At 35.5% G+C, this 25,759-nt stretch overlaps 1 protein-coding gene and 1 long non-coding RNA gene across 49 annotated transcripts in view; one reads left to right on the top strand and one right to left on the bottom strand.

Moving 5' to 3' along the window:
- Positions 1-7,555, bottom strand: part of LOC109027395 (uncharacterized) — a 55,039-nt gene extending 47,484 nt beyond the window's left edge. The window contains exon 1 of the long non-coding RNA XR_008681097.2: positions 7,329-7,555. This is a non-coding gene — a long non-coding RNA (uncharacterized lncRNA). The remainder of the gene's footprint in view (positions 1-7,328) is intronic.
- Positions 1-25,759, top strand: part of TRDN (triadin) — a 419,844-nt gene that overhangs the window by 188,004 nt on the left and 206,081 nt on the right. For 31 of the 48 annotated variants that reach the window (XM_055391701.2, XM_055391731.2, XM_055391726.2 and 28 more), the window contains 2 exons: positions 8,103-8,162; positions 8,980-9,042. In XM_055391701.2, the coding sequence (XP_055247676.1) occupies positions 8,103-8,162; positions 8,980-9,042 (123 nt within the window). The remainder of the gene's footprint in view (positions 1-8,102; positions 8,163-8,979; positions 9,043-25,759) is intronic. The other 17 variants (XM_031012505.2, XM_055391743.2, XM_055391747.2 and 14 more) reach the window with 1 other exon arrangement.

The raw sequence follows: 25,759 nt of genomic DNA, 5'->3' as shown, positions 1-25,759 counted from the left end.
TTTCTCAAAGTCCTTATTGTAATTATGAACTTTCTTACTTACTGCTGTCACACCTAGTATTACTGGAAGGAGGTTTTTAAAACTCCAAACACTGGCAAAGGGTTTTGGCATAAGACTAGATAAGCATTTGTTGATTTATGTGAATAAATTGTATGACTAAAGGTCTCGGGTAGTCACTGGAAAGTGCTGTAGAATTGCTGCTTGTTAGTTGTTTGTTGTTAACAGTTGATAATGAGAAGAGCAGACTTCTGAGAATAATTCAGCTATCACTAAAGAAAAGTCAAGGCAAAAAAAAAAAAAAATGGTTGCAGAGCCTGAAAGGCCAGCTTAGTTATGCCACATAACTCAAGTGAAGTCCTTAATTTAAAAAGCTTTTCTGTCATAGCAACCTAATTACAATGTGAAGGGAGGTACTCTTACCATGTTTCTATAAAGTTGCATGCCTTCCGGAGTCCCAAATAAAATTCCAAGGAAATTTTTGGAAAAAAAAATAGAAGAAGAATATTTGTTCTGAATTATTTTTTTCCCTAAGTCTTCTCCCTTTCAATTTGATCACAAAATCCAATGAGACACTTGACCACCTAGCAACAGCCAAAGTTTTTCTTAAACCATCACTCAGAATTGTATAACTTCTCTGCTTAAACCTCTCAGTGGCTTCCTATGTTACTCACAGGGAAATGGAAAATTCATACCAGTAACAAGATTCTAGGAGATCTGCCCTACTACATCTTGGCTGCAGCACTCAACACTCCCCTCCTGAGTCCTCTACTCTGGCCTCACTAGGCCTAGCTCTTCTTTTTTTTTTGAGATGGAGTCTGGCTCTGTCGCCCAGACTGGAGTGCAGTGGCGTGATCTCAGCTCACTGCAAGCTCCACCTCCCAGGTTCACGCCGTTCTTCTGCTTCAGCCTCCAGAGCAGCTGGGACTACAGGCGCCCGCCACCACGTCCCCTGGCTAATTTTTTTTTTTTTTTTTTAGGTAATCTACTTATTTATTTATTTATTTTCTTTTATTATTATACTTTAAGTTTTAAGGTATATGTGCACATTGTACAGGTTAGTTACATATGTATACATGTGCCACGCTGGTGCGCTGCACCCACTAACTTGTCATCTAGCATTAGGTATATCTCCCAATGCTATCCCTCCCCACTCCCCCCACCCCACAACAGTCCCCAGAGTGTGCTGTTCCCCTTCCTGTGTCCATGTGATCTCATTGTTCAGTTCCCACCTATGAGTGAGAATATGTGGTGTTTGGTTTTTTGTTCTTGTGATAGTTTACTGAGAATGATGATTTCCAATTTCATCCATGTCCCTACAAAGGACATGAACTCATCATTTTTTATGGCTGCATAGTATTCCATGGTGTATATGTGCCACATTTTCTTAATCCAGTCTATCATTGTTGGACATTTGGGTTGGTTCCAAGTCTTTGCTATTGTGAATAATGCCGCAATAAACATACGTGTGCATGTGTCTTTATAGCAGGATGATTTATAGTCCTTTGGGTATATACCCAGTAATGGGATGGCTGGGTCAAATGGTATTTCTAGTTCTAGATCCCTGAGGAATCACCACACTGACTTCCACAATGGTTGAACTAGTTTACAGTCCCACCAACAGTGTAAAAGTGTTCCTATTTCTCCACATCCTCTCCAGCACCTATTGTTTCCTGACTTTTTAATGATCGCCATTCTAACTGGCATGGTTTTGATTTGCATTTCTCTGATGGCCAGTGATGATGAGCATTTTTTCATGTGTTTTTTGGCTGCATAAATGTCTTCTTTTGAGAAGTGTCTGTTCATGTCCTTTGCCCACTTTTTGATGGGGTTGTTTGTTTTTTTCTTGTAAATGTTTGAGTTCATTGTAGATTCTGGATATTAGCCCTTTGTCAGATGAGTAGGTTGCAAAAATTTTCTTCCATTTTGTAGGTTGCCTGTTCACTCTGATGGTAGTTTCTTTTGCTGTACAGAAGCTCTTTAGTTTAATTAGATCCCATTTGTCAATTTTGTCTTTTGTTGCCATTGCTTTTGGTGTTTTAGACATGAAGTCCTTGCCCATGCCTATGTCCTGAATGGTATTGCCTAGGTTTTCTTCTAGGGTTTTTATGGTTTTAGGTCTAACATACACTCTCCCAAGACTAAACCAGGAAGAAGTTGAATCTCTGAATAGACCAATAACAGAATCTGAAATTGTGGCAATAATCAATAGCTTGCCAACCAAAAAGAGTCCAGGACCAGATGGATTCACAGCCGAATTCTACCAGAGGTACAAGGAGGAACTGGTACCATTCCTTCTGAAACTATTCCAATCAATAGAAAAAGAGGGAATCCTCCCTAACTCATTTTATGAGGCCAGCATCATTCTGATACCAAAGCCTGGCAGAGACACAACCAAAAAAGAGAATTTTAGACCAATATCCTTGATGAACATTGATGCAAAAATCCTCAATAAAATACTGGCAAAACGAATCCAGCAGCACATCAAAAAGCTTATCCACCATGATCAAGTGGGCTTCATCCCTGGGATGCAAGGCTGGTTCAATATACGCAAATCAATAAATGTAATCCAGCATATAAACAGAGCCAAAGACAAAAACCACATGATTATCTCAATAGATGCAGAAAAGGCCTTTGACAAAATTCAACAACCCTTCATGCTAAAAACTCTCAATAAATTAGGTATTGATGGGCCATATTTCAAAATAATAAGAGCTATCTATGACAAACCCACAGCCAATATCATACTGAATGGGCAAAAACTGGAAGCATTCCCTTTGAAAACTGGCACAAGACAGGGATGCCCTCTCTCACCACTCCTATTCAACATAGTGTTGGAAGTTCTGGCCAGGGCAATTAGGCAGGAGAAGGAAATAAAGGGTATTCAGTTAGGAAAAGAGGAAGTCAAATTGTCCCTGTTTGCAGATGACATGATTATATATCTAGAAAACCTCATTGTCTCAGCCCAAAATCTCCTTAAGCTGATAAGCAACTTCAGCAAAGTATCAGGATACAAAATCAATGTACAAAAATCACAAGCATTCTTATACACCAATAACAGACAAACAGAGAGCCAAATCATGAGTGAACTCCCATTCACAATTGCTTCAAAGAGAATAAAATACCTAGGAATCCAACTTACAAGGGATGTGAAGGACCTCTTCAAGGAGAACTACAAACCACTGCTCAAGGAAATAAAAGAGGATACAAACAAATGGAAGAACATTCCATGCTCATGGGTAGGAAGAATCAATATCGTGAAAATGGCCATACTGCCCAAGGTAATTTACAGATTCAATGCCATCCCCATCAAGCTACCAATGCCTTTCTTCACAGAATTGGAAAAAACTACTTTAAAGTTCATATGGAACCAAAAAAGAGCCCGCATCGCCAAGTCAATCCTAAGCCAAAAGAACAAAGCTGGAGGCATCACACTATCTGACTTCAAACTATACTACATGGCTACAGTAACCAAAACAGCATGGTACTGGTACCAAAACAGCATGGTACTGGTACCAAAACAGAGATATAGATCAATGGAACAGAACAGAGCCCTCAGAAATAACGCCGCATATCTACAACTATCTGATCTTTGACAAACCTAAGAAAAACAAGCAATGGGGAAAGGATTCCCTATTTAATAAACGGTGCTGGGAAAACTGGCTAGCCATATGTAGAAAGCTGAAACTGGATCCCTTCCTTACACCTTATACAAAAATCAATTCAAGATGGATTAAAGACTTAAACGTTAGACCCCTGGCTAATTTTTTGTATTTTTAGTAGAGACGGGGTTTCACCTTGTTAGCCAGGATGGTCTCGATCTCCTGACCTCGTGACCCACCTGCCTCAGCCTCCCAAAGTGCTGGGATTACAGGTGTGAGCCACCGTGCCCAGCCAGGCCTGGCTCTTCTTTGAATTTATCTAGCCTGCTGTCATTTCAGGGTCTCTGCAGGTATTTTTCCTCTGCTGAAAAGTCTTCTCCCTAATAGCCCAAAGCTCTTCCATTTTTTCAATAATCTTTTCAATTGCCCATTCAGAAAAGTTTACCCCGATCCACCTTTAAAAAAACCAAGCCACCTCCTATGGTCTCAGGCCTTAATTTTCAAAACAAAGCTTTTTTTTTTTTTTTCCTAATCTGTATCATCACTTGTCCAAAATATATATATATAATATGTATATGTATATATATATTATAAACATACATATTCATTTTAAGCCTCTAAAATGGACTTTTCTCTTGCTTTAAACAATTTTAAGCCATATGAAAACCAGACAACATGCCATTGATATTTGCAACTCTTTTTAGGTTACCTATTCCCAGGAAAATTAGAAAATAAATGCAAGATGATGCATATTTCACTTGGTAAATAAGGAATAAACAGGTGAAAGGGGACTCAAACACATTCTACTCATTTCTCTGCCTTTTATGGTCGAAGACAGAAGATACAGCATTCATCTATAGTTGCATAAGGTAATGACTGCTAATTATAGCAAAACTGAGACTTGAATCCACTTCATTGCAGTACAGTACCCTTCATAACATGTTTCTGTCTTGCTTATGGGTATTTTTTTCCCTTTAGTTTCTCAATACAAAATATTCTAGACATACCCTCCCTGGATATAGAAAAATAAGAATAAAGTTGCATTTACTCAAAGAGGTCAGTAAATGTCACACCTAAAAAATTACCTACAAAGATTATATGTGGTCAGATTTTTATTATTTGTAAAATATAGTAATAGCTTGTCATTATTATTGTTATTTTTCTATACCTACTCTGTTCCAGGCATTTTAGCCCAGTTATCTCCATTTCTCACAAGTAAGCAAGGTAGATTTTATTAGCTCCACTTTTCAAATGAGGAAAATGAAATTCGGTGTGCCATAGCACATTGCCCAAGGTCACACAACTAGGAAGAGTCATGGACAGAATTCAGCCCAAGGTCATCAGTGCCAGCACCTGTGCTTTCTCTCGTGCTCCACACCCCTCTGTAGATAACAATGGGACAACTCTAATAATCACTCGTGTAATTGAACTTATCTTCAGCTTATGTAAAATTTTCCATGGTCATATTGTGAGCTGGGTTCCAGGCCAATCTCTGCCACTCTAAGAAAACAAGGTGACAGTGATGAGGTATGTTGGAATGCATTGTTATTAAAGAAACAAGTTCTTATTTACTTAACTGGAACCAGGAATACATCAGTTCTGGCCACAGTGTTAGAATAAAAGCACTCATCTGATACACAGAATTAGGATAATCTCTACACTAGAAGGGCAAAGAGGGGAGGAACAAAACATAAGACAAAAATAAAACATTTTGCATTTGTTTCCTCGTGGAACCAACATCTTAGAAAGCTTTACAATTGTAATCAAGTATTGTGTATTGTCTGGCTTTGACATGGCATAAAAAACATTTAAAAGCAAGAGAAAAGCCCATTGTGAGGGCTTAGAAAGTAAGAAGTAAGTCGTTTAATTTTTCTTTCATCTGATGTTAATTTATGCAGAAGCTAATAACATATTTGTGCCTCAGAGCTGCTCATTGTAGGGAAGATTTCTCTCCCAACCACACTCTTCTGTGATCCCTGCCAGAATACAGCCATCGTTTCAGGGCTTATTATACTTTTGTCAGGGAAAGGTAATATTCTGATACTTTCACATCCTGTAGATACATTTAATTTTTTATCTTCTGAACATCAATGGGCTTAAATGCTCTAATTCTTCTCTAGCTGTTACAAACAAAATGGCAAACCAATGAGAAAGAGATGGAAGAGGAAATTTTTTATGTGCGTTCAAAGTCAGGTAGACAGAAAGGGAAGAGCACTCTTGGCTGTTGAGGAAGAAAAAGTCAGGGGCAGGGAAGTTTTCACAAAAGAAACATGGGTTATTTTTATATCCAAGTAGGATATAATCAAATTGTTATGTTTTTATAAGTGAAAAATTTAATTCCATTACTACCAAATCACCTATATAACAGAGACAATAGTGCTTGAGGAAATGTAGAATCTTAAGAAGTTGACATTTTATATGAAATTCAGCATGAATAAAATAAGTCTTATAATTACAGCTTAAAGGTCTAATTCATAAAAATGTTATTAAAGGACATTATTTATATCTGCATTTTGTGGACTTCTGCTCTTATTCATGACTCTCACAGTGTATGACTGTAATCACAAGCAGAGTGTACAATAGGAGCATTAATTCAATTTGGACAAAGACAAGAATACTGTATCACCACAATAAAATTCCAGCTATATTAATTTGAAGGGTAGAATTTGTTGCACAAGAGCATTCTCTAAAAGAAAATTGAAAAATAAATGAATGCCTTCCATATTCTGGGTTCAAATATCTACTTTCTTTGTGAAGTTCAGTGTAAGACTGACTAATTGGCACAAGCTTTTTAATGAAATATTTATTCATCAACCTTATGAAACTTGGAGACTTGGATACTGAGTTCTGATCTTATGGTTATTATGGCATTAGTGTTTAGCATGAGCTTAGAAATATTTACAAGTCATTTGTATTTTAATTAACCCCTTTGCTGATACATGACATCAGAGGTGATGCTTAGCAAATGGCTATTCAATTGTCTGGCGTATACATTTATTTAGAGAAGATGTAAAATTCACTACTACATAAAATTTCTCCCAGAGAAGCTGAAAGTAGTAATACTTGAAAGTATCTTCATTCAGAATTTTAAATATGATCTGCATGTTTAATATGCATAAACCTTTAGGAAAAGAAGAAGTGGAAATCAATTGGTTTATTTCTATCTCTGGAACTATCAAAATTTGACTTCTTGACTTTCTACTTCTGATTGGATGAGCTGTAATAGTATGCTGTAGACACTTTTAGACAAAGTGTGAATACATTTTTCCCTGAGACATTAGATTATCTCTAGAAATCATGAAAGGGGTTCTTTATAAATTATATGTCTAACATTGAAAGAAAGTGTTGTCTTTGATCTTGTAGGTAAAAAAGCTCTATACCTAAGGGAATGAGTTAATTCCTCTATTTAATAAGATGCAGTCATTAGTAGACAACTTAAGGATTCATTCTAGAACTACATATTGAATTTCTTTAGCATAATAATGATCTTATAATAGTTCTGGGTAACGGAAGTCTTTGAATGTACCTGTACCTGAGATGAGAGACAACTGACAAAGAGAAAGGAATTTCAAATATAAGGTAAATAGCGCTGCTAATTGAAGATAAAAATCAGTACATTTACAACATTAACCATAGCTATTATTGTCCCAGATCTAAAACCACTGAACATTCAATTTCAACAACTATGTATTAGTACAGGACTTTGTTATCTAAAATGATTATGCTTACCAGAAAAGTATCCAGGGATGTCCACCTGCTATGTGGCTATGCCTGGGCAGCATGTGAATTCTCTGTCTTTGCTCCCTCAGACCAAGGCTGTCTCAGATTTATGAAACAGGGCTCTTCCACGAAGTTTAGAAGTACCACAAACAGTTTGATGTGGCATCCAGACTTACTGCAACCTCTGGGTGCAAAGATTGAACAGCCTTGTTGATACAACCACTCAGAAAGGACCGTGGAAGTTATGTCTCCAACACACTGCCAGACACTTGTCATCAGGCTTAAATGCCTGTTGGCAAGAGCCAGATATGAAAAACAGCTACATCAAAAGATACCTTTTTAATGGTCTAATATATTATTTCTAATGAAATTAAATGCATAAAAGAAAACAAATATTAATTCTTCTAGTTTATCTGCAGTATATTTTCCAAGAAATATGTTTTAATTTTATATATCAATACTTTTAGGCACTAGATAAACAATTGTTTGGTTCAGAAAGTTCAAACTATCACGTTCATTATTTGTAAACAGTATTAGCGGTCTACAACGTTACACATTTACTGTGAGCCAGGCACTTTACACAGTGTTTTGTAAACATTAACTTTGAGGGAGGTATTATTATTTGATAAATGAGGAAAATAAGACTTAGTGGGATTAAATTACTTGCTCAGTCACAAAGCTAGCTGCAGGCAGAACTGACTTAACAAAAATCCTTCATTTCAACCTTGGTTTTGCTTTCATACTAAATTTCCCTAAAGGAAATATTTTAAATGTATTCTCTAGAAAAAGAAGGGGAAAAGAAGAAGGCTGAGAAGAAAGTTACTTCTGAAACAAAAAAGAAAGGTAGGAAATTTAAAAGCCATGTACCACATAAATCAATTAGTGTCCATGCATAATACTACTGGTAAATCTATTATTTTCTAGGAAAGAAATTCCCTTAATAAATGCATTGTCATTGTTATTAATGAACACTCTTAACACGTCTAGATATTCTAAATAAAATTAAAATTGTCAATTTTTAAAAAGAGAATTCAATCCTAAACACTTTTTGAAAATTACTACTGTGATTATTTCTTCTTTCTTAAGAGCAGCTGCTTAATTCTCTCTAATTCACTACTTTACTTTAACTATATATGTGAATATGATGGTTACTATTTAACTAATTCAGTTTAATTTTAAAAGTCATTTTACGTAGAGGGCAGAAAATACTTGATTGGTTTGTTTTACACACATATATATATTTTAATTGGTTGTTTTCAAATAATTTATCTGATGTCCCAAGTGAACTTCAGAGATTTCAGAACTTTTGACATGGTTCTGGTGACCTCATAGCTCAGAGAACATTCAATATATTCTTTTCAATATATGTTAGGAAAGCTGTTAAATAATACCATAATTAATAATGCCATTTAATGTTTTCACTGTTATTAAATAATTTTTGCCTTTGGCAAAAAAAAAAAATTCTGTTTCCTGAAGAGAAATTATACCTAAGCCACTAGTCTGTTATGAAGGTGCTACCTTATTCATATTTGACATGACTTATGGCTGATTTAAGATTTCTCTATACAAGATAAATTAGATGCCTCACTGGTAGTCATGCATGCCCTGAAATATTTGCAAGTTAAACAGGTAAAGGCTTATAATTTTCTTATTTTACCAGCAGAAAAAGAAGATGTCAAAAAGAAAAGTGAGAAGGAAACTGCCATTGATGTGGAAAAAAAAGGTATTGCACTTTCTTTGTTTCCTTAGATGGATTACGTTCAGGATGTTTGCTTCATGAAAGACTCCTCATGCAACATACACAAATTGCACACAGTTACTTATATCTACCCAAGACGTGAAGGTCAAAGCAAAACTTCACTAGACAAAGTTAAACAGGCAAAGAAGACTTTATTCAAGGCTATTGCAATAGGACAGAGAGACTGGAATTGAGTCTGAACTCAATTCCCCCCCCAAAAAACGCAGGAGTGTTTGTAATGGTTGGTATGGGGAATCACAGGACATCTGTTTTTGCATATTGGCTTTTCCCCCTCAAAACGTAAACTTTCAGTCTTATATCTGCATGGTAAGAAGTAGTTTCACAATGTGGAGCGAGGAGTCCAAGGAAGTTAGGCTCCTACTCTTCCACAGAAACTTAGAGATGGGGCACTATCTTTCTTGATGATTACATTTCAAAGGGATGGCTCTCAGTTCCTTGAGAAAGGCTTTATGGGTTGTGAAACTGAAAAGTGGCTTGTAAATGTCCCAGCTACTAGAGTGGCCAAGACAGGAGCATTGCTTGAGCCCAGGAGGTTGAGGCTGTAGTGAGCACCATAATTGCACTACTGCACTCCAGCCTGGGTAACAGAGGAAGACCCTGTCTCCTCATCCCCTTACAAAAAAAAAAAAAAAAAAAAAAAAAAAAATCTGTATCTCAATAAAGTAGAGAAAGAATTTACAATGACAAGTTTTCCAGTTTTCTGAAGTAAATGCTCTAAGAAAAGGGAGATCAGGAGCTGCTGAAAGTCAGAAAGAAACCTATTAAAGTTTAATCAAGGTGAGGACCACCTTGGTCAAGATACAATGAACTTGAGAAGAGATACATAGTAATAACAATACCACATTGCAAAGATAAGAAGCTGAGAAAGAATAATGCACCCTATTAAGAAATAAGGTTATTCAACTATTTGACAGTTTCGATTTTTGCTTTAAATTTTGTTCTGTTTCTATTCTTGTTCAAACATGAATATTGGCTTCGATTCAGGTTAGGCTTAAGTTTACATGGAAAAGACAATCATCTCAAGTATTATGGTTTGGTGATAAGCATTCTCACCTGAAAGATTTCCTCCACTGATGTCAGTGATGCTTAAAATTCTACCATTAGAACCATTCCATTCCTTTGAGTTATGAAGGAATCGTCCCCTATTAAAATGCAAATCTTCTAGGGCTTGTGTATATGGGGTAAAAACCTAATTCCTCTCAGCTATTAAGAACTTAAAGTAAATGAGATTTCCAGATCTTTCCTGTGTAATACTAAGCTAAAAATTGTACCCCAGAACATGAGGTGGTAGGTAAGCTTAAACGAAGAAGATTGAAAACTTCAGGGTGGGGAACTGTCTGGGGAGGGCAGGCTGGGTTAGATGGCATTTTAGTGAAAATCTTTCCCTTTCTAAGTAGTAATAATGTATGTGGAAAAAATGATGGTGGTGAGGACCCTAAAAAGAAGAGCATAGGATGTCAACTATATAAAGATTATGATTAGCAAGCAGCAAATAGAAATGCATAGAAATATCTGGCATCATGCTATAAATGGGGTAGAAAAAATGTAAAATATTAAGAATTGCATGATTACGTGGCCCATGAAATGAGCAAGAAGGATCAGCCAGACGTTCTGTGTGTCCAAGAGTTGATTGCCCATTCCTTTGCATCCAAATTTCCATTATTAAGGCTGTATTATTGTAGTCTATTGTTCTATTAAATATTCACTCATTTTCTTTTAAAACTTTCTTATTTTCTGATGAAATATGTATTTTATCATAAGAAGGGAAAAACAGTTCTGACTCTATGAATCTGAGAAACTGCTTGCTTAGAGCAGTGGATTTGTGAAAATTACATGATTGAGGGGTAAAGATAAACCAAGATACTTCTTCCTTGCTATCAATTTTACTAAAAGAGTTGCAGAAGAAAATTTTGAGTTGTAATTTTCAAGCATTTTTCATATGCATGCAAATGCAAAATCTGAAAACGTGTTTTTGGCAAAACTCAATGATTTTGTGTGTGTTTGTGTGTGCTCATGCGTGTGTGTGTGTGCATGTGTGTTTGGCTTGGTTTTAGCTTTTTGAGGGAAATGATGAAACTTCTTTATGTGCAATGGTTCATGGGAAAATCTGATACTCCCCTGCCACTGGGAGACCTGTGTTATTAGCCCAGCAGTCATGTCAAAGTGAGGTTGTGCACCACTGGCAAGAGAACGGATTATGCCAATATCACTTCCTACAAGGACAGTGCTCAGCCACTGAAGCAGAGACCAAACTGAGTAATTGCTCAGCACATCTAGGCAGGACTATTCAGCTAGTCTTGTCCTTCTTGGAACCAGTTTTCTGTTTGTATGCTTGTCATTTTTACTTTTGATTACACAAAATTCCACTGATTTTTCCAAATCAGTTCAACTTCCTGATAAAAGATAGGCAGAGTTTGTTTACAATCCCTCAACCCCCAAATACTCAAAACAGTGTGTGCATGTGTGTGTATGTGTGTGTGTGTTTGTGTTTGTGTGTGTCTGTGTCAGAGAGAGAGAGAGAGACAGAGAGATTGAGTTTCAGTTAGTGCTAGTTTCTAACTCGTTTCTTTTTAGGGTTTAATAGTTCTTTATATTTTCATGTGACAGCAGTATGGTTTACAAACAGCAAGTTTCAAGCTTATTATGAAAGTAGTAAAATTTTACAGAGATAATGAGAGAAATTGAGAATAACCTGAAATCTTGAAGAGCTGGGGGACAAAGGTCATTTCTTCCTAAAATAGAGGAACATGGCAGAGCATATGATCTCACTACTGTAGCCCCAAATAGCAAATTTATAAGGCATAAGATATGCCTACATGCTTATTTAATATATGTGTTATTGTGATATTTTATTATATTTATGTTAATGTTAATATTATTTATATTATAAAATATATGCATTTAGTTATATGTTATATGTTATATTATTATTTTATTTTATTCCCTTATATTGTATTATTATGCCGACATGACAAACTTAAGGCTTAAACTCTATTCAGTGATAAATGGGCTTCTACCGTATGACACTGGTAAATCACACTTTGCCAGTGATCTCTGGGGAAGTTGTAGGTAGGTGGGCTTTATATGATACAAAATTGCCAACCCATTAATTAATAGGGGTTGAAACTGAGCAATTGGTATATTGGGGTTAATTATAACACTCCTTTATTTAGTGTATATTTGAAATCATCCATGGCAAAAAAATTAAATAAATACCTGCCACTTAAAAACATTATGTAAAATTAAAAAAAAATCTTGGTATTTTTGCAATGTTATAAGGTACATTTTCACTTGAAGAAATACCATGAAAAAAAGCAATGAACGAAAGAAATAAAGACTTTAAAAACATCTCTCTAGGTTTGTATTAGACTTCAGTGCTAGAAACACTAAACACTATAGTTGGCACTACTAGAAGACATTCTATACAGGGAACTGAGTACCTACAATGTTACTGAAGGACTAAAATCATTGAAATCAAATAATCAAAATTTGGATTATTAAGCATCAGGGCAGATCAATAGGTTAGGAGACTGCTTTGTTCACCAGCACTGTCTTCTCACAACCACAAAGACTAGATCCTGGAAATGTTGAGGCAAGCCTCAGCAGATTACTAACATCTTCATTTGCCAAATCATTCATCTGCTCTGCCAAACCATTTCTGTTTTCAGTCTGGTGGAACTTCATATGTCTCCAGAACTCTGGCTGCAAGTGAGTCTGTAAGATGCATTCCAATTTTCTCAAGTGGAAGTGGAGTGAAATGGAAGTTGAAAGAGGCTATCGATAGTATCTATAAAAATGATACTTTCAGGAATGTCCAAGATGATAAAATTCATACAATAAGAGATGGTTTTTGAACACCTACACTTTATAGTGATGAAACCTATCTTTGAGTTCCCCCAAAAGATGAAAAGGATGACACAACTAAGCAATATGATCAAATTTGGCAATTCCAAGTGTTCACAAGGCACACTTACCTGAAGTTTATGTTGCTCTTCACCTTCACTGTAGATAAAAGAAGCATGGATATTGTTTCTCTCTTCCACCACAATGTGATATTTTTGAAGAAATAACGTTTCACCTACTTGATTAGATTATAATATTTGAACAATTAACAAGTTGACTTGTCTCATAACAAAACGATTATAACCTGGGCAAAATACATAGACACACAAGAGAAACAGGCCAAAGCTAAGATGACCCATTGCTTTTGGGTTGGCCTTTTCATAGTTACAATTGTAAACTTTTTGGAGTTAAATTTGTCATCATCTTATATGTTTATAAACTTATTAACTGTGAAAATAATTTTGACAAAATAACTATTGATAATGGTATAAAATCATATTTAATTATCACACTTTCCAATAGGATTTTTTTCAGGAATTATCTGTATAGAACTATAAATTACAAGAAGGATATTAAAACCACATAGCTTTTCTGAAATAAGCTACTAGAAAAAATGAATGTGTTCATTCATTCATGCATGCATCTTGAAGGAAATATTTAAAAAATGCCTACTATATGCCAAGCTTTGTACTAGGTGCTGAGTACACAGAAGTGGATAAACAGACAAGATCTGCCCTAATGGAGCTTACAGTTTGACAAGGGAGGCACACAGTGAATAAAGACAAAATGTCCACAAGTTCAACTCTGAGTAGGGCAGTGGAGAAAATAAATTTAAGGCAATGATAGAAAATAATGCGTTGGGGTGGGAAGTTATTTAAATAGATAAGATTATTAGAGCAGGCCTCTCTGAGAGACAGCATTTAAATTGAGATCTGATGTATTGAAAGGACTCAGCCACTGATTGCTGGATCATTGTGTGATGTGTATATATATATATATATATGATGTGTGGGGGAAGGGGAGTGTGGTTTGTACTAGGAGTCAGAATATGCAGGAACATGTATAGGTGTTTGGACTTTATTAAAAGTGTAATGAAAGAGATTGAGCTGAAGTTTTAAATATGGGAATCTTTATAGATTGTAGTTAATGCTCTTGGAATAGATGAGAGTAAAAAGAGACAGTGTGTCAAAAGAAAAAGGGAATACAATCCAGGATCAAGACCTGGGGAAGTCCAACACCTGCAAATTCAATGGTGGAAAATAAAGCAAGAGAGGCTGAAAGAAATTGCCAGAGATATTAAAGGAAAAGTTAAGAGCTTGGTATTATAGATGTTTCAGAAATAGATGTTTCAAGAAGCAAAAAGTTATCAACTTTGTGAATGTCATTTACAAGTTTGTTTTACGAGGGCAGAAGACACAAGGGCAGTCAGTGGAGTGAAAGGATAAAGTCAGGTTGGAATGGGAGGTGCAAAAATGGAGACTAAAGTGTAGATTTTGTGGGGAAGGGGGAAGGATTATGGCTGTAAGAGGAGTAAAGTCTTTTGTGTTTTGTCTAGTTTTGCTTTAATAGTTCAATCTAGTACCTGATGTACATAAACAGAATGTAGGAGATTGATGCTCAGAGGGACAGAATATATAAGCAGAAATCGAAAAGATAATTGCGCAATCATAGTTTGATGAGTATGTGGTGAAAACTACTCTTTTTTTTTTGGAGATAACACCACAAGTGCTCTGATATTTAAAAAGTTGATGTTTTCAAATTATGACTAGGATTCTATGCAGATTGCCTTAAAAGAGAGGCATGCATTTGTAAAATATACAATATATGATTAGGTGGCTCTGGTGATAAAACTAAAACTCCAATAATAAATACATTCTGAGATAAAAGCCTCAATTTTAGAAAAAGATATATCCAAAATGTCTTTTGTGCTCACTGAGGAAAGTTTGTGAAATGTATTTTAGCAAAGCTCTTTAAGGATCATTCATTTACAATACCCCATTAGAGCTTTACACTGAAACATCTTTGTGGTGATGAATTGGTCAGGTAAGATTTGTCTAGTATAGAACTCATAAAGAATTTGTGCTGTTTAAGGGATACATTCATATCTATTTCCATCAAATATTTTCAATTACTGTATGGGGCAAATAATATTCTGTACAAACTAAAACCTTTGGTTATTTGCTTTCTCTCTACAAAATCTGCTTTTCTCATTGAGAAATTGCAAAGAGTCCTTTACAGAAGCTTATTGCTTTGAATATACCATTAAATATTATTGTCTACCAGGCATTAGAATATTATGTATTTTACTTTTGAATCTTTTGTAACAAGTTGTTCTAGCTCAAAATAATATATATGGCAGACTACAGATCACTTAAATTTCTACATTTACATGTAACTAAAAGAAACCTATTTGAAATATTTATGTGTACATTTATAATTGGACAAAATAACATACAGTATCTTTCATATGTATTCATGTTAAGTTTTAGTGTAAAAGAACATCCTTCCATTTTCTAGACTTGTATATTGAGAAGATTATAGCTTTTTTTCTGATCACCCACATCTTTCTCCTTATTTGAAAAGCACTTGGTTTTAGAAAGTTATCTTTTTTCTGGAGTTTTGCAAATGTGTATTTGGGCAAGATTTAACAAATGCGTCCAATTGGTATTGTTAGACATTGAAATCTAGATAAATTTTTTCAGGATATTTGATAGTAATCCAGGAGTTACTATCAAGTTATAAATGTAGATAATTCATACACTTTTGAGTGATATTGGGGCAGTTGTATTATTTCATATTCCAGATAAAATTTTTTAAAATTCATTCAGATAAGTAAAAAATGGAAAATCTAGTACACATTAGACCTGGTTTAATCAGTACTTCCCAGCCTTGACTTAGTGAGGCTCCACAATTACAAGGCAATAGTAGATTCCTTTCAAGTTAGCCTTTTGTTCCACAACAGATTAGGTTGTAAATCTGAGTTCAGATGACAGCGTCTTGACTGTGTTAAAGACATTGGCTATGCTTGAAGGGCTTTGAAGGAAAGAGAGTATATTTTCAAGTGTTTTATAATCATGGAACTTAGGTAAGACAATAGTTGTTTAAACATTTGAGAATAAGAGATTTTCCAACAGTGGAAAGTCTTCTGACTTGTTACTTACTATGATATCTTGTTACTTACTATGATATTAGCTCTGGAAGCTAATCTGTTTTAGAGAAAGTAAGATGGAGTTACCACTATAACTTATTGTGGGAATATCTGAGATAACTTTTCACATATTCACTTTCGGTTTGAACAATACAAAAGTGAGCTTAGGCTGAATGCAAAAATGAGGTAAGGGCATGGGCATTTTAAAATAAATATTATAAACTCAGAAGGAGAGAAGGTTCATGTTAAAAATATTTAGGCCTGAAAAGAGGACTAGTATACATGCGACTATTTTTAATCTTTTTAATGCTTATTTTGGGGACTTGGGGCTACCCTCTCTGAGGACAAAAACAAGGTCACCCCTAAACTTGAGAGGTGTGTTATATTATATTATATTATTATATTATATTTATTTTTTTGAGACAGAGTCTTGCTCTGTCACCAGGCTGGAGTGCAGTGGCACGATCTCAGCTCACTGCAACCTCCGCCTCCCGTGTTCATGCAGTTCTCCTGCCTCGGCCTCCCTAGTAGCTGGGACTACAGGCACATGCCACCATGCTTGGCTAATTTTTTGTAGTTTTAGTAGAGACGGGGTTTCACCGTGTTAGCCAGGATGGTCTCAATCTCCTGACCTTGTGATGTGCCCGCCTCGGCCTCCCAAAGTGCTGGGATTACAGGTATGAGCCACTGCGCCCAGCCTGTTTTATTGTTATTATTATTATTATATTTTGAGACAGGGTCTCGTTCTGTCTACCTGGCTTTAATACAGTAGTGTAATCTTGCCTCACTGCTGCCTCAACCTCCTGGGATCAAGAGGTACTCTCACCTCAGCCTCCTGTGTAGCTGGGACCATGGGCACGTGCCACCATGCCTGGCTAAGTTTGTTTATTTTTGTGGAGGTGAGGTCTCACTGTGATGCCCAGGCTAGTCTCAAACTCCTGGACTAAAGTGATCTTCCTGCCTGCATCTCCCAAAGTGCTGGGATTACAGGCATGAGTCACTGCACCCAGCCTTGTATTATCTTTTATTAAGTTCTTTCAACAGGGAGAATTGAAATACATATAAAGAAGAATCAGTAAATATCAGTAAATAGACCACATATTTCTTCTCTGTATGCATTGATATATCAATAATTTTTAGCAGGTCTTGCACACATGTTAGATAAATTATTTTAAATTCCAGTTCATATTTATTAATAGGATAAATTATTTTCTGAAAAAAGTAAGAAATAAAATAATGTAATTATACAGTAGTCTCTTGCAAATATCATACATTTTCCTGGGAAAATGACACAGAGTGGCATAAGAAATGGAATGTCAGTTAGACACAAGTTATTTTTTAATCTGTTAATCTCAATTTAAAAATATGGAGAGATTTTGATCAATTTGTTAGACAATAATGTGACAGTGTGGCCTGAGTTTTCCTTGTGACTTGAGATACATATTTAATAATGCAGATGTGAAATATCCAGGCAAATTTTGTCGTTATATATCCTAAAAGTCTATAAGATTTTCCTTTAAGTGCAAGTAAAGCTTTAAAAACATCAAAGTGATATCTCCCTCAACTGCAGCCTCCCTAGGGATCCCAAAAGCGTATTTTTGAAACAACAGCAAATTCTGCCAGTATAGATTCATTTTATCAGCAGCATTTTAGAGTAATCATAACAACAGTTATTAAATCTGTTTTCTCATTTAATCATAACAACTCTGTAAGGTAACCATTATAATCCACTTTTTATAGAAAGAGAAACCCAGCATTGGAATAGGTAAATTACTTGCTCATCATCACCAGTAAGTAGAGTGAAGTCAGTATGAAAGTCACCAAATAAAGCTTCACTGTCTTTTGGGACCCAAAAGCACTTTGTCTTCTAATTCTAGGAAACAATGGTGGTAGACTGCTTTAGTGTCTTATTTTTTTCCTCCCTCTTTTTCTTTTTTGCTAATTTCCTTCGGATGATATTGCAGACAGTGGTAAACATGTAGGAAAAAACGCAGAAGAGATCCTGTAGGTCTGACTCTTACTTTTCTTGTGGAAATTATGCTTTCCTTCATTCATTCACTCAAAAAATATTTAATAATTCCATAATACATGCAAGGAAATCTGCTTAATGTTGGACATAGATCAGTGTAATAGACATAGATCTTGTCTCCAAGGACTTCAGCAAACAAATAAGTAAAAATTATACCATGAGCACCATAATAGGGTAAATACAAGGGCTCACGCAAAAATCAAGGCAGAAGTATAGAAATTACTTCTCTTTTGTGGTAGGTGAGTGACTATTAGAGATCTAGAACAGGGACACCATCGACCTATGTAATTAGGTATTTGACCAAGACACATATAATATTTATTTTTAATCAGGATAGAGACTGGAACACATACACTTTTAACAGTGGTATATCACTGAAGATACTTGATCTTGCAAGTGGCAGATGATCTAAAAGAAGGAATTTATTAGTTTATCCAACTACTATTCTGGAGTAAACTGGCTTTGAGTTTAGCTTGATGCAGAGGTCACACAGTGTCATCAGGAGATTTATCTCTCTCTGCTTTTGGACTCTACTCCCTTGGGATTGGCCTATGTAGCTGTAAATTGGCCATAGGTGCTGCCCTATATCCTCTCTTGTTCATGTCCTGCTAGGGACTTGGGAAAGGGGGTAGGGGTGGAATAGATCAGTGTCCTGAAAGGTCAAACAAAAACTTGAGTAGTATCAGTCTTCATAGGCCCATTCCTGAACTAACCTTTGTGGTGTGGGTGAAAGAATAATCTGATTGGTTTATCTTAGGCCACAGGTCCTATCCCTCCAGCAGAGAAATTACATAAACTTTGTCCAAAACATTCGAGCTGAAATTGGATTGGGTGATGATTCCCTAGATTAGGTTTAAAAAATGATGAGATGGACTAGCTACAACATTGAAAAAGAAATGTAAGTACTCTCTTCAAGAAGTCATTTCTAGATGGTGAAAATCTAGGTGATATGATTTCTTTATTTTTATTTAGAGAATAACACAAGGGAGGAATTTTAGTGTCATCTATGGAGGGAATACTTAAGTATTTTAGAAAACCAACCCAACATAGAATAAAGCAGTGTGATCAACAAAAGCAAGCAAAATTGCAGGTTTCCTTCATGAAAATATTATGTCTAGTAAAGAATGAAATCCTTCCCCTCTACTTTGTAGTTTTAGAATTACACTTGGATAATAGTCTTTAATTTTAATAAAGATATTTTGAAATAAACCAGATTATATTCAGGAGAGAGTAGCTCAGAAATGTGGATGTGTAATATGGAAATGAGGAAACGGAGAACATCAAAGCCATGTTTCTAACTTTGATCTACTCTCCTATTTAGGTGTAGACTTACTTTTTTTTATCCCTAAGAATGAGGACTCCATGGTGGAAGTTAGAAGTAGACAATGTGGGATGTTTAAGATTATATGGGGAATCTTTTAAGTCAGTGAACACTGCCATTTGAAGTTTTCAAACAGAGAAAGAGTGGGTATCTTTCTTGAATTTGTGGAGGTAATCCTGTAAGAAGAAGGATTACATTACATTTAAGAAGACTTACAAGATTCTATTTTTTCAAAATTAAACATCTAGCTAAATGAAACTAATGTCTAGATTATTTAAATTTTGAAGTGAAGTTATTATTATTATTGTTATCATTGTATTAAATTTAGCCACTTGTCTTACTCTTCTAGAAGGTTAGTTATTAAAAAAAAAAAAAAACAAAAAAACAAAAGGCGTGGTCAAGAGTTTATTCCAGGAAGTGAGGCCATAGTAAATGTTCACTATATATAACCTGAGCTGACACCATCTCTCCTGACTGCCTATTCCAGCAAAAAACATCACTGTGAATCTTATCATAGAATGTTTTATTGATATCTGCATAAACCAAGGGCACTAAAAAAATAAAATTTATTACACATGTGGAATAATGATTAATTGTCCTCAGGGCAAAGAAATATCTTGAGACATCTCAGTAGAAAAACCCCAAAGACAATAAGCCTAAGGTAGGAAAGAAAGTTTAATAATTATTTATAATGCAAAAAATAGGGAAAAATGATTCAGACAGCAAGTTTCTAGACCATAAAATAAGAATTGTGGTTATTTTTTAGAAAGTTTGTTTGTTGTAAGTAGTTAAAGGAGGCTTGAGGAGCACATGTAATAAATTACCTCTGCAATTAAGAACAGTATTTTTCAAAAAATAATTTAGGTCAGTATAAACAATTAAGTAATTTTGTTAGTCACTTTCACATATCCTGTTAGCTATATTAATTTTGGAATATAAGGTCAAAAATGATGAAGTAGCTAATGCTAACAGATGAAGTAGTTAATGCTAAAATACACCAGAAGGAAAGGCATATAAAATAATTGCCTTGAAAGATACCATGCTGATGTAGAGGTGAAAATATATGTTATACAAATCTGAGGAGAAAGAAGAAAATACACCATGGCTTGAACATGTGATACAAGCCTATCAGTGGAATATGGTAAACTACTTGGGCTGTCTTCCCTCTAAAAATATGTATAGACACTAACATTCCCAGGAATTTGTACTACTTACTATTGCTCCACTATTCCACACATGCAGCAGGGGCTCAGTGGACGTTTGTGAAATCAATCCTAAGTTAGCTTTTGAAAGAATGCCTGGTGATTCCATTATGTTTTAGAAATAGAATCCTAATAGTTCACTCTCTCTTTTCTGAGACTACTCTTTCCAAACTGTTCCTTTTTTAAAACTCCTTTACCTTTTTACCCTTCTTCTCTATCAGCCAAATTATTTGCTTCCTATTTTTCTCAGAAAATAAAAATTAGAAGAGATCTCTCACAAGCTCTGACCATCAAATCCAACCATGTACTTCATCGTCTCATCTGTCTCCTTACATTCTCTGCCTTCTTGGCAGAAGACAATGCAATACAGTGGTTTCAATGTTCATACTTCTACGAAAAATCCTTCCACTGGTGCACAGTATGCCTTCCCCACCTGCTAACTAAGGAGCATCACTCCTGCAATTCTCTCCTCTGCAAATTCATTTTGATTTCTAAGGTCATTCTCAGCAGCATAAAATGTGCTATGTCATATGTGTGCATATGTATCTGTGTGTGTGTAGATAGATGATAGATAGATAGATAGATAGATAGATAGATAGATAGATAGATAGATATGTGTATTATATAAATATCCTGTTATTGACAGCACATCCTTCTCAGGTTGCTGCCTGATTTCTCAGATCCCCTTTACAGCTAAACTCCTCATAAGCATTGTCTACATTCTCCTTCCAGTCTCTCATCCCCCCTGTACTTAGGCTTTCAACTCCACCACAGTTCTTGTCAACTCTCCACATTACCATGTCCAAAAGTGAACTCCTTCTCAAGAGCATTTCACAGCCTATCTCTTTCTTCACTCACCCTCTTAGACAACATTCTTTCCTTTTAAGTTCTCTGGTCACTCTCTTGTTTTCTTTTGCTGGCTTCCTCCCTTTCTTTCTGGAATCCCAAATTGGAAGCACTCTAGGGCTCAATTCTCTCTTTCTCTATCCTCACTTCCTTGGTGAGCTCATAGTTTCATAAATTTAAAACCATTCTTGTAATAATGACTCTCAAATGTATGTCTCCAACTGGGGCCTCTCACTGAACTCCAAAATCACACCTTCATCTATCCAATTGCCTATTCACCATCTCCATTTAAATATCCAGTAGACTTCTCGAAGTTAACATGTTTTTTTAAACAAACAACACCCCTCATCTACACATACACACACACACACACACACACACACACATACACACACACACACACACACACACCTCTACCTCTGAATGTGGCTCTATGCTCAGTATTTTCCTCTTGTTAGAAGATTGCTACACCCTTTTTTCCCCAGGCTTAAATCTCTCTAGCCACTGCTGACTCCATTATTTCTCTTCCTTAATTCATTATTAAATCCTCTCACTTTCACCTTTGAAATATGTTTAGTAGCTGAACTTTCCTCACTACCTTTATGAACCACCTCAGTTCTGGTACCATAGTCTCTTACCTCTAAAGTCAAGTTCATAGTGTAACAACAATATGAAAACCCCCGAAAATTTCAGCAGCTTTGAAAAATGAGAACGTTTTTTCTTCTTCAGGCACAAGTTGGGAAACCTGCTGTACTCATCATAGTCGCTTAGGCACCCAGGTTGATGGATGCTCTGCCTTCATCTGTTTCCACCTTTACAGAGGCTTCCACTTCACTCAGAATAAAATCTAAAGTCTCCACAAAGGTGTAAAAGGCTATTCATCAACTGAAGGGCGACGATAACACCTGGGCAGCCTTTCTCATGCAGCAAAGCCATTAACTGAGGTCCTAATCACACATGCTTGCCATTTGTAATCATTTGTTTTTTGAAGAAATTTCTTCCATTTCCAATAGAACTCACGGTTTCAGCATTTAGATTTCAAAAGTATATGCACAATTTAATTTCCTATTGCAACTGAATTTTAGCTTCACTCAAATTTTATCAAAATGACAAGACCAATTAGTGTATGAAATATTTAACTAGCAAGTTAAAAAAAAAACGCAGACAGAGAGCTAATTGATGCATGAGTTGTTTTTTCTTGTTTATAGAGGGACTGTGAAAACATAATGCATATGAAAAGAGCCGTGACTTCAACTTTGCTGTAAAATGGTCTCTATAGAAAGGATTTAGCCTTGATGAGAAGGCATGGATGTGTGAATGTCATTGTGAAAGAAGTAGGCCAGAATAACCAATTAGGGACAGAAAAGGGCAGTTAGGCAGGAAGGAGTTAAAGACTGCAGGTTAGAAAACATTTTTTTATTCAGTTTGATGCCTTGGTAACATGAGGCATAAAGTTTCCATATGTGCCTTCGAATGTGGCTAGGTAGGGTATATAAATACGATGATTAAAAACTCATATTCTTGCCTAGTGAAAGACTGAATCAACAAAAAATGACAATGCACAGTTATAATTTTCCTCTGGCATTTCTCTTTCCTTCTTATTCTGCTCATTTGGTGAATGGCCCTTCCCCTAAACTCTAACCATGTAGGCTCAAATGGGGTTTCAAGTTACTGTCATTGTTCCACCTGTCACTTTCCCCATGAGTGTGGGCCCATGACCCAAGTTGGGCCAGAGTGCTGTCCATAGGCTTTAAGTAAAAAGGAAAAAAGGAAGATGATTTATTTTTATAGATGGTAATTTGAGTGAGTGCAAGAAATGCTATTGGCCGTATTTACATCCTTGATGTGGTAGCTAATCTTGAAAATAATGCTGCCCCATAAAATAAGACAAAAAAACATATTAAGGTAGAGGTTTAAAGGTATTTCAAGACTATGATTCATGTATCCCTGGAAAGTACTATTCCCCTGACCTCCTGACATTACATTACATGATTTAATTAATTCCTCATTTTGTCTAAGTTAGTTTATGTTTGTATTTTGTAATTTTCAAACTAAATGTTTATTACTCAAATAGACATCCATACAGATTTAGAATAGTTATAGCAATTTTAAAACTCTTGAATAATGAGAGTGAGATAACAAACTAAATAAAACATTTTATGTTTGATATAACTCACCTTGCTGCATGACTTCTTATAGGAGGAAAATAACTTCTCTGATAATTGTTTAAATATGCCTATTTTGGTAGCTGGTTTAGAGAGTGAATAAATATGTATTTATTTAATGAGACTTAGGAAGAAAAATATATTTGTCAATTCAGCATTTACTTGCCAGAAAACATTATGTTAATGTAAATTTCAAAATTTTTATAACTAAAAGCAGGGGTAACTTTCATTGGTTTTATCTTATGAATAAAATAGGAAACAAAATTCAAATGCTTCTTTTAATTTTATTCTGAGCTTTAACTTCTGTTTTTTTAAATGTTTAATGTGAAAAGATGGCATTTTATAGCTGGAGTATAAAATTAACAACATGTTTATTCCTCCAAACTATTAATAAACACAGGGAGACAGCCCAAGACAAATTAGACACAGCTACCCATAATGCTGTTACATTTATCTGCTTTGCTAGTAATTATAGTTAGAAAAAATCCACTATCCCTTGTGCTACATAGTAATCCATAATTTATTCCTGTTACACCTTTTTACTAATTTTTTCCTAGTAGCCCCTTGAAGGAAACACACAACCTCTTTATTATAATCTGTATCTACGCAGATTTAGGAGATTTTAAAACCTGTTATACTTGTCATTGAGGATAAGTAGAGGGGTTTGCAATCTAGAACTTAACCTTAGGTAATAAGTACTGAAGACTTTTTTTGTTAGGCCTAAGTCTTGTTACATAAATTTGCCCCATTTTATTTAACCACTTTGACCTAAATTACTACTTGTATAAATTGTGAGCAGCAATGATTCCATTCAATAATTTTTTAAATGTGTGGAATTCCCACTATTTTGTAGGGGAACTTTTATGTCTTTGATTCATCATGATTAATTTAGTCCAAATTAGTTTTTAAAATATGTATTAGATTGCTTTTCTTGGAATTCCAATGGGAGGAATGTTGGATTCAGAGTTATGAAAGATATTATCATGGCTCTCTCTCTGAATCTCTCTTTTCCCATGTCCCATAACTTTTCCCATCTCCCTTAACTAAGCTTTCCTGCTTAGTTAAAGTTTTGGATAAAAACTCTATACCTTGTAACAAGATTGCTTCTGTAAATGTCAGGCTTACAAAGTCATTAAATGCTGAACCCCAAGGAAAAAACACGCTGAACTCAAAATTCTAAGGGAATTTTCTGATTGGCCAAACTTGGGTAACATGTTAGATGTGTGGGCAGAACTGAATACAGTTATGTCCCAGCGATTGGTTCCAAGATGCTTCAGAAATGCCAAAATCCAAGGATGTTCAGGTCTCTTATAAAAAGTGAGATAATATTTGCATATAACCTACGCACATCCTCCCATATGTTTTAAATTATCTTTAGATTACCTACAATATATAATACAAAATATATGTTATGTAAATAGTTGTTATTCTGTATTGGTTTTTAATTTATGTATATATTTTTATTGTTGTGTTATTTTTATTGTTTTCTTGGAAATATTTCTTTTTTTTGAGATGTGACCTTTCTCTGTAGGCTGAAGTGCAGTGGTGCTATTATGGCTCACTACAGCTTCAAACCCCTAGGCTCAAGCAGTCCTCCTGGCTCAGTCCCCTGAGTTGCTGGGACTAGAGGAGTGGGCCGCCACACTGGGCCAATTTTTTTTTTTTTTTTTTTTTGTAGAGAAAGGGTCTCACTCTGTTGACCAGGCTGGTATCAAACTCCTAACCTTAAGCAGGTCTCCTGCCTACACCTTCCAAAGTTCTAGGATTATAGGTAGGAGCCACTGCACCTGGCCCCAAATATTCCTGATCTGCAAAAAATGGTGGCGCTCACCTATGCAAAGCCTATTGATGCAGAGTTGGCCATCTGTATATAATTACTTCTATGGCTGAGTCCTCCTGAAAAAGTCAAAAGAGGTTAGGTGGGAAGAGGATAAGGAAAAGTTCAGGTCAAGTATGAAGAGAGAACAGCAGAGACAGTGGGAAATGAAATTGGGAAGAAAGATCCTGATATTCCTATCAGGTAGCTGATATAATTAAGTTTGTGGGCACAACTGGATAATTTACACTTCATTTGACAGGTAAATGTGTAAAGGAAACGGATTGACAAAATCATATCTTTGCCTAAAA

The sequence above is a fragment of the Gorilla gorilla genome, chromosome 5, assembly GCF_029281585.2.
Source record: "Gorilla gorilla gorilla isolate KB3781 chromosome 5, NHGRI_mGorGor1-v2.1_pri, whole genome shotgun sequence".
Lineage (NCBI taxonomy): Eukaryota > Metazoa > Chordata > Mammalia > Primates > Hominidae > Gorilla > Gorilla gorilla.
Note: the sequence above shows the minus strand (reverse complement) of the source record. Positions and strands in the feature narration are given on the sequence as shown.